Source organism: Dipodomys merriami, unplaced genomic scaffold (genome assembly GCF_024711535.1).
Source record: "Dipodomys merriami isolate MVZ:Mamm:240054 unplaced genomic scaffold, mDipMer1.0.p SCAF_40, whole genome shotgun sequence".
In the NCBI taxonomy this organism is placed as follows: domain Eukaryota; kingdom Metazoa; phylum Chordata; class Mammalia; order Rodentia; family Heteromyidae; genus Dipodomys; species Dipodomys merriami.
In genome coordinates this window covers 7139184-7149134 of record NW_027205604.1, presented here as the reverse complement: position 1 = coordinate 7149134, position 9951 = coordinate 7139184, and the positions used below count along the sequence as shown (strand labels likewise).

The 9951-nt window shown below is 43.7% G+C and overlaps 1 protein-coding gene across 3 annotated transcripts in view; it reads right to left on the bottom strand.

The window, feature by feature from the left end:
* Nucleotides 1–2368: 2368 nt before the first annotated feature.
* Pld1 (phospholipase D1) overlaps nt 2369–9951 on the bottom strand; it is a 152365-nt gene continuing 144782 nt past the window's right edge. For all 3 annotated transcript variants that reach the window (XM_069991897.1, XM_069991896.1, XM_069991898.1), the window contains 3 exons: nt 9621–9774; nt 8259–8376; nt 2369–5577 (listed from right to left, as the gene is read on the bottom strand). In XM_069991897.1, coding sequence (XP_069847998.1) covers nt 5353–5577; nt 8259–8376; nt 9621–9774 — 497 coding nt within the window. In that variant the 3' untranslated portion in view covers nt 2369–5352. The remainder of the gene's footprint in view (nt 5578–8258; nt 8377–9620; nt 9775–9951) is intronic.

Here is a 9951-nt window from a genome sequence, read left to right as displayed (position 1 = left end):
GAGATGTAACACTAGTTTAACATAAGTAAATCAATAAATATAATATATCATATCAACAGAGCCAAGGACCAGAAATTCATGATCATCTCAATAGATGCAGAAAAAGCTTTTAACAATAGAGAGAAGAGAAAATGAGAAGAGAAAAGGAGCGGGTGAGGGAAGGGAAGGAAAGGAGAGAAGGTTAAGCTGTAAGCATTTCAAAGTAATAAGCTTGGCCTGGTTTTATTTTGACCTAAGGATAATTCCCTTGGGTAAGTTGTATAGTTGCTAATAAATCTGAAGACCTGCTCAAAAAAAAAAAAAGAAAAAGAAAAAGCTTTTAACAAAATTCAACATTCATTCCTGTTAAAAGCTCTGGAAAAGCTAAGAAGAGAAGTAACATACCTCAAATTAATAAAGGCTATACATGACAGACCAACAGCCAACATCATACTAAACAATGGAAACCTAAAATCATTTCCCCTAAAATCAGGAAAAGGCAAGGACGTCTATGCTCTCCACTCCTTTTCAATATAACTCTGGAATTCCTAGCTGGAGAAATAAGGCAAGGAAAAGACATAAAAGAGATTCACATAGGGAAAGAAGAAGTCAAATGACATATTATACCTAAAGGACCTGAATGACTTTATCCCCAAACTTGTAGAGCAAAGTAGTAAGACACACAAGTAACCCACAAAAATCAGTAGCCTTTCTGTATACCAACAATTTACAAGCAGAAAGGGGAATCAGGAAAACAATTCCATTTCAATAGCCTCCAAAAACTGGGAATAAACCTAACAAAGGAAGCAAAAGACCTTTAGAGTGAACACTAAAAATCCGGAGAAAGAAATGGAAGATGGCATCAGGAAATGGAAAGAACTCCTAGATTCATGGATGGGTAGAATTAACAGTGTGGAAATGGCCATACTGACAAAAGTGACCTAACCCTTCATACAATCCCCATCAAAACAGATGGGTCCTTCTTAGTGCCCAGTGCTTCCTGTTCAGAGTCCCCACTCCCACCATCCTCCCCACCCGTTCCCTCCTCCAGACTCATTTCACATTTCCCACTCATTGCCACTTCCTTCACATGCGCACACTGCATATTGTGGCTGTATTTGTCTTGTTCTCGTTTTCATTCATCCAACTCTATCCTGCCACTAAGCTACCCCCTTACGATCTTGTTTCAGCTTCCCCTTATTCATTTTGTTAAACTGCATGTTAACTGTTCTAAAGGTTTGCTCCATGGAGGTTCACTCCTGTGGATGCTGTCCTCTAGTCAGAGTGCTCATGTGTATAAGCACATGATCCTGTGTGTGTTTACATGGAAGCTTGTATTTTGTGTCTCATGTGGGAGAAAACACATGTCCTCCAGGACAAGGTAATTTAAAATTAGGATTTGATTGGACTATTCTCCAATCTCACTTTAAAACTTAAACTTCAAAATAATTATTGTAGGGATTGGAGGCATGGCTCAGTTGGTAGCACGCTAGCCAATGTGCAAAGCGTCAGGTACTGAGTTCAAGTTCGTCTCACATCTAAAAAAAAAAAAAGAAATAAAATTTACATTTATGCAATGTTTAAGTTAAAAAGTACAGATAGTATAAAAATAGAATAATGGTATAAAAGTAAGTGGTGTAAAATATAACTTGTAGTCAGGCACTGGTGGCTTACACCTAAAATCCTAGCTGAGGCTGAGATTTGAGGATCATGGTTCAAAGCCAGCTTGGGCAGAAAAGTCCCCATGAGACTCTCATCTCCAATTAACCACTCAAAAATGAAAGTAACACTGTGGCTCAAGCGGTAGAGCACTAACTGTGAGCACAAAGGGGCTCAGGGATAGGCCCCAGGCCCTAAAGTTCAAGTCCCATAACTGAAAAAAAAATACTGTTTGGCTCATGATACACCACATGGACTCTTCTGTGTCACATTGTATTCAGAATGAAGAACATGCCAGCAGCTGGGCACTAGTGGCTCATGCTTATAATCCTAGCTACTCAGGAAGCTGAGAGCTGAGCATCAACATTCAAAGCCAGCCCAAACTGGAAAGTTCTTGAAAGATTTATTTCCAGTTAACCACCAAAAAGCCAAACTGGAGGTGTGGCTCAAAAGGTGGGGCAGAAAAAGCAAAGCAAGAGTTGAAGCTCCAGTACACACACATATACTCTGTCTCTCATACACACACACACATACACACACACCACCACCACCACCACCACCACAGCCAAGCACTTCACACTTCATAGCTATGTGAAGAGTGGCATTAAACAGCTAAATGGCTGAGCTTGGCCACTCTGAATAGTCTCAACATTATCTCTCCTTCATTTCTTATAAGAACAAGACTTTTTTCCTCTCTTGAAATCAAAAAGAATGACAGAAATCAGCAGGATATGAGGTACACCATTTATAGGTATTTCCAAAGATGATAGGCAATTTGGAAGAACAGATTCATCATTGTTTTTCAAGGCTTTAAATAATGTACACAGGTAATTTCTTATCAGGCATTGTGAGGTCAAGATAAATGAAGCTCTAGTGGAGAATAATGGTGTGAAAGAATCGTGGGTAGATGGTCTTTCATGAAATCTTCGTGGCCCTTGTTACTATAGAAAGCCATTGTACCACTAACACATCTTGGCACATCCAGTGCTGTTCTACAGTTCCATGCCTTGCTTTGAGAAGACAGAACAGAGACTTGACCCAGAACCCAGCAGGAGGAATTCTTGTCTGATATTCTGAAAGCTTTTTGGTTCATTAGTGCTCTCCTTTATCTCGTTTTTCCTTCCATGAACTTGGACTGACATCTCCTACGTGCTGATGTCTGATCCAGGCTGATCATCAATGGAAAACACTGCACGGTGAAGTCCCTGCCCTATGGGGCTTCTATTCTAGTAGGTGGAGATGGACAAACACACAATCCCATAATGCCTCAGGGCTCACAACGGTTTAAATCAGTTTCACTTGTGGGCAATGAGGAAGGGAAGACATGGGCTGCCACACATTTGCAGGTCCCAGCTACACTATGAAGACACGAGGGGCTTTGAGCCGTCCTTCCCCTAGCCTGAACCCCACTTGCCTCTTCTGTACATGGAGTGGGACTGGTTTGAGTTGTGTCTAATGGTCCTTTAAGGACCTTTTATTTTTCATGGTTTGGTAAGTACATCTTATATAAAACTAAAAGCCAGTATTTTTTAACTTCTAAGGTTTAATTTTGTGTTTTAGCTTGGTGGTACGGATTTTAAAAAAATTTGAACTCAAGGTCTTGTGACTGCTTGGTTTGCTTCAAGGCTGGCACTCTACCACTGGAGATTTGTCTCCAGTCCTGCTTTTTGCTGATTATTTTGCAGATGGAATTTTGAGCACTTGGCTGCATGGACTGATTCCGAACGTTGGTCCTCTGGATCTCAGCCTCTTGAGTAGCTAGGATTATATGCAGGAGAGTCATATTGGCTGAAAATATTTGGAAACAAATTGTTTTAAAAATTCAGTTGGGCCTTGGTGACTCGTGACTGTAATCCTAGCTATTCAGGAGGCTGAGATCTGAGGATTGCAGTTTGAAGCCAGCTCAGGCAGAAAGAATCTGTGAGACTTTTCTCTCCCATTAACTGTAAAAAAGCTGGAAGTGGAGCCGTGGCTTAAGTGATGAGTGCTAGTCTTGGGCAAAAGAGCTCAGGAGTAGTCCAAGCCCTGAGGTCAAGCCCTAGTATAGACACAGGCATGGGCACAGGCATGGGCAAGCATACGCACACACAGAATTCCTTAAATATATATTTAGTACTTCATATGCAATCTCACCCTCTTTCAATGTAAAAATGTCTTATTTACAATAGCCATAGAAGTATGCTTCTCTTACCATTGGTCACAAAATCTCACCCTATTTATACCTGGTCCGCTGGTTGTAAAGCCCTTTCTTGGGGTCTGACACTGTCTCTTCTACTAACCGATACCACTGGCATTGAAGACTGGCACATCTTTTCAACTGGAATATCAGCTCATGAAAACAGGGACTGGGAGAATGCACTGAAGAAGAGCCTAAGGGAGATCCTGTCCTGGCAATCTCTCTCTGTGCACCATCACCACACCAGCACCATGTGTACCAGTCTCAAGCCTCTGGGGCACCCCCTGAGCTCTTCATGTGGTCAGAAGTCTGCTTAGTAAACTCAGACCTTTGGTCTATCAAAGGTACCTGCACATCTGGACAGAGGAAATGGCTTTCCAGAATGGTTCATAGACTAGGACAATGGGATGAACCATGTGCACAATTTCTTCAGCTGCCCTGGTGGAATGTTGGGGCCTATTTTACCATGCAAGCAAAGGAGAACCTAGGTTCTAATCAGTGACTTTGTTTTAAAGGGGAAATGTCAGGAGAAGGCTGTCAAATGGACTCATGCTGGAAGTCATTAAGTATAGCTTTTCTTCAAAGACAAGATGCATTCACTGCTTTGAGTCTGAAATGAAGAAATTCAAATTTCAATCAAGCCAGGAGCTAAGACTGCAGGGGAATCTGGGAGATGCTAAGGAGCTTTCTTATCTCGCTCAGACTCTCATGGACACCTAGGCAGTTTTGAAGGCTCCTGCTGAGATTTATCTGGTTACTACAATACACCCATATCCTACCCGAGGGTTTCCAATCTCATCAAGTGTGCTTAGTCATAAGCACCGATCTTGGCAGTGGCTTTGGCAGCAGAGTGAAATCTGGCTGTACGGGAGGTATGCTCCTTCCTGTCATTCTGTGGTATCCGGATGGCTATCCACATTATCACCAGGGCCTAACCTGGCCTTCTGTGTAGTCTGCCCTGTTCCTGTGTTCCTGTACTATGTGAAAAGGAACACTGACCAAGTCATTGGTTGGGTGTGGACACTCCTGCGTAAGAACCAGCTGGACAAGGCTGCTCCATTATAACCTTAAGGAATCTTGAAAAAACCCTACAGCTTGTTGCACACAATGACAGCCCAAGCACTGTGAGTGTGGACTAGGAGACGAGTCGGATCCAGTAGAGGGTGGCTGTACACACGAGGGGCAGCGAAGAATGAGATGCAGGGAACCTGGACCCCAGTAACTGCTAGATCCTGGCTAGCAAAGGAGAAGGATTTTGGTATATATCATGGAATTTGCTCCTGTGGTTTAAATCGTTGATTCTATACTACTAATAAGAATAAAGTCCTTTTCATTGGGATAGGAATTGGAGTGGGAAACTCCATACTAATGAATTCTGGCCTCGCATGTGTATGACTGAGTCTTCCTCGGCCATTCCTAAGGATCCAGGAGTGCAACAGGTCTAGCTCTGGCTGTGTGGTCCCATGAAGCCTCTGCGTGTACTGTGGGTAATGCAGTCTTCAGAGCAGAAGTCCATGAACAGCAAACATGCTTATGTCTTAGGTCCACACCTCCATGGGCACTATGGCCTCCTTAGTTCCAACAGGAGGCAGGAGGTTTTCTTCAGACAAGAAATAAAGGGGGAATTGGACCAAGAATCCGCGGATCTTCTTCAGTTCTTCCTCAGCTCGAAGGGGATCTTCCCTGGCTAGGATAGGCTTGCTTATGAAGTCCCGAAGCTGCATTAGATTGTGTACTTCGTCATTAGGAAGGCACCGGAACACCTGGTGGGAACACAAACTGGAAAGTGAGTGATGGGTTTGAAAGCAAAAGCTTCATGCTGGTAAACCAAAGCTGGGCCTTATGAACCACACTGAGATCATGAGGAAGGTCAGCCTTTAGCCTTACTGTTCTTATCTACCCACAAAGCAACAGCTAGGGATTTTTTCCCCCATTCCCCAAACCTGTGGATTCTTCTATCTAATCTACCACATAATAAAATCAAGCTACTGATAAGGGATTTCACTGTTGTTACTCCATGCTGAGGTGAATCTGGGGAATATCAATTATCCCAAGATCTCATTGGATGTACATCCCAGATAATGTCAACAATTATCAACATGTAACACAATGCTGACTGAAAACAAATCTCAGACATCAGAACAATTCACTGCTGTATATTCAACATGGATGGTTTAAAAATAAGGACATGTATGTTTATGATACTATCTTCAGACCTAAGAAACTTAATTCCACAATGTCACTTAAGTTATATCTTAGGTTCAGAATTATTCTTTAGTCCCAAATGTCTTTTACATAATAGTTTCCCTCAAATATAGCTCAAAGAAGACTAACACAAGGCATTTGTAAAATATTTTAGAAGATTCTATGTACACAATCTAGTTGATCATAGCCTGAGTCCTTAACATGAAATAAAGCAATGGACAGAGTTGTCATGTGTGATTAAGAAAGATGAAATCTTGCTCTGGAATTCAAGTCATAGGGAAGAACAGAGTCTACTCAACTTGTTGTAAATAGTCAACAAATTGAGAGGAGAAAAAGAGCCTGGCGGGGCAATCAGGGCAAAGGCCTCCTCCCCTAGAGGGTCAGTATGCCTCACCATGGCCTTGAGCGGTCCTGTGTGCAGACCCTTAGATATCACATTATCATGGCCTTCTACTGTCGTGTACGGGGGCCTTGGGCATTATGTCAAGGCCTATTGCATCTGGAAGACTTGCACATGAACAAAGGGCACACAGAAGTGTGCTCCAGAACAGGCAACCAATCAGAGGGGCTCATGGAGAGCTCATGCAGGCTGGGTGGAGCCTCTGATTGGGCCTGGGGACTGCTATGGCCTAGTGGTTTTCCAATGTCTTGATAGTCACATAGCTCTCACCCTGAGACACTTAGGAACCTCTGCAGAACACACCCCAGGTAACACCTTTGCTTGAGGGAGGCACCCTTGCTGTCCAGTGGGAGCTCTGCTTGTATTTTTCGTCAGTAAGTCTGTGACATTTTACTTCTTCAGTGCTAGTAGCCTCATTCTTCGAGAACATTGAGGCAGCCGACCTAATCTAGGTGTTGCCGTTGTTCAGTAGCAGAATCTCAGCTTGATGATTTTCTATCATGGGATACTGGCTACTTCATTAGGTGACAAGTTCCCGTCATATCGTAACCAATGGCTACAACTTACCAGGCAATGTATCTGCTATGAATTAAATGAAGCTGGGCTTAAACAACTTTTCTAAAATTAGGGATGTCCAACCGAGGATATTTAAAAACTTCACCAAAAAAAGGATATTATTTAGAATGTGTTTATGTGCCAAATATATTTATTAGCTTATTTTATCATCACTACTCTGATGAATATCCCCCAATCTGCAGAGAGAAAAGGAAGGCTTGACACTGTGTAGAGTTGTACCACCAGCCAGTGGGTGACCAAATTCAAACTCAGTTCTGACATATTTGGATCAGAGTAGCTCTCTTCTCTTCATTGTTAAACATGATGATCTTGATGAGATTCCTGACTCAGATGACGGGACAGGGTGCCACTAAAGTCTCTTCTACTTTATAACCCATGATTCTTTTTGATCTTTGCTTTTCTAATTTTTATTTTTTCTTGTGGTTATAAAGGTGATGTATGGTAGGGTTACAGTGGCATAAAGTCAGGAAATGAGTCCATTTCTTTTTGGGACAATGTCAGCAGCTCCTTCGCTCTGTTCGCCCCACCCCTCCCATCCCCGGTCCCTACCCACATGTGTATGGTTCATTTTCCATACAAGGTCAATCAAGTGAGGACCACTGGATCTTTGCTTTTTTATGTCTGGAAAGACATATCTTTACAACCTGGATATATGCTAGTACTTTTGTTGTTTTGTGTTGGTCCTAGGGCTTGAACTCAGGGCCTGGGTGCTGTCCCTGAGCATTTTTGCTCAAGGCTAATACTCTACCACTTGAACCACACCTCAACTTCCAGATTTTTTGTGCTTAATTGGAGATAAGAGTTTTATGGGGACTTTCTTGTCTGGGCTGGCTTTAAACCACAATCCTCAGATCTCAGCCTCCTGAGCTAGGATTGCAGATCTGAGCCACGAGTGCCTGGCTTATATCTTTTATACTCATTAGAAATATTCAGGGTGGGCATTGAAAGTCCATGTCTATAATCCTAACTACTCACAAGGTTGAGATCTGAAGATCATAGTTCAAAGCCAGCCCAGGAAGAAAAGTCTGTGAGACTCTTATATCTAAATTAACAACAAAAAGCTGTAAGAAGAGATGTGACTCAAGTGGTAAGGCACCGGCTTTGAATGAAAAAGCTTATGCCCTGAGTTCAAGCTCCAGTAGTGGCAAAACAAAACAAAAACATTCTGCAGAAATGAAATGCAGAAATAACAATATGATTTTCTCTTGTGCATGGGGAGATTTAATTTTTAAAAAGGAGAAAGGAGAAATAGGCAAAGCTCACCTTATCATACACTGTAGCATTTCGAGCTGCTGTTGAGACCCACACATCCTTGAAGAATTTGTCACTCACTGGGTCCTGGATGTCCTCACTTGGGTCAGAAAGGTAGCCCAGGACAACCCTGAAATAGAAGGAACCTCCAGACTGAGTGTCAAAGAAGTTGCTGCCAGTATTGTTTCTAGTGGTGACAGTAAGTCAGGCACTCAGTCACAGGAGTCCTGGGAGAACAGAATCAGAAGAAGCTACAAACTCACATGTGCAAATATGGCTGCTGGATGGAGCACAGACTGGGGGAGGGGGGTGAAGGAGGGCTGACACAGGAGACACAGCAGTCACTGTGGTGAGGCCAAGGGTGGCTGTGGCCTGGTGGTGGGAGGAACAAAGACAGAGCCAGCTTTTACATCTGGAGAGGGCTCAGGAGAGGAGAAGAAGTGGCAGCCCAGGTGACTGACAGAGCTAGGTCCTGAGCAGCTGGAGGGATGCTGCTGCCATTAGCCAGGAGTGGGGAGAAGAGCCGGAAGTCAGTTCTCAGCCTGCTAAGACCTCCATGATGCATCCACCACATCAAGCTCGCTCGGGTGGGGACATGGATTGGGAGCGGAGGGGAGAAGGAGAGGCTGGAGAGGGAAATCTGCAGAAACCACAGGCTTTACTGAGGAACTACTATGAGCAGGAGAGGCCTGCTTCAGGTAAGGGCACCCAGCAAGGCCAGAGGTGGCCAGAGGATGGACTATTTTATTGCCACGTAGGTAAGCATGCCAAGCAAACTGTCAAATTCAGATCATGGTTCAAAGCCAGCCTGGCCTGGGTAGAAGAATCTGTAAGACTCCGTCTCCAATTAACCGGCAAAAGGCCAAACTGGAGGCATTTCATAGCTCAAGTGGTAGAGTGCCAGGCATGAGCAAAGAAAGTTGAGCAGGTGTGAGGCTCTGGGTTCCAGATCTGGTACTTATACTACTAATAATGATCATTATCATAATAACTCAAACAAAACCTGCAAACGTACAGGTTTCCACATTTATATCTGTCACCAGTAGACACTGATGAACTTTTAGTAATTCTGGTTGCATCCTGTGCCACTGAATTCGTTCAACTTTTAAAAATAAGCTGACTTTTAAACGCTTAAATGTGTTCATATGCTTTGGCCTGGTCTTAAATCAATTCATGTATTTTAAATGCTGGTTTGCCTGATTGTACATAAAACTAAAGGGCTATGAAAATAAAACGGCGATGTGCACACACGTGTGGAGTGATTTTGCACTGGGCACACGGCCTGCCCTGGGGAAGACTGCTATCCCAGCGTCCAATCTGGCTGTCAGGGCAGGAGGCAGCCCTGGGAGAGAGACTCAGCACTGGAGGGCTGACCTGAAGCATTGCAGGCGAAGCCCATGGGCGAAGCAGCCAGCCTGGTACTCTTTCCCATCCATCACAGCAGGGATCGTCTCTGTGTCCTGCACCATGATCGCCATCTCACTGTCCCGCTTCCCCAGCATGCTGCGGTCGTTGATGTTAGCGGAGCCTGTGGAGACAGCAGACGCCTGCCATGCTCACCCAATTCTGCACCAAGAAAACCCTTCCCGTAGCTGGCCCTGGTGGCTCATGCCTGTAGTACTAACTACCTCAGGAGGCTGAAATCTGAGGATGGTGATTCAAAAATCAGTCGAGGCAAAAATGTCTGTGAGACTCTTATCTCCAG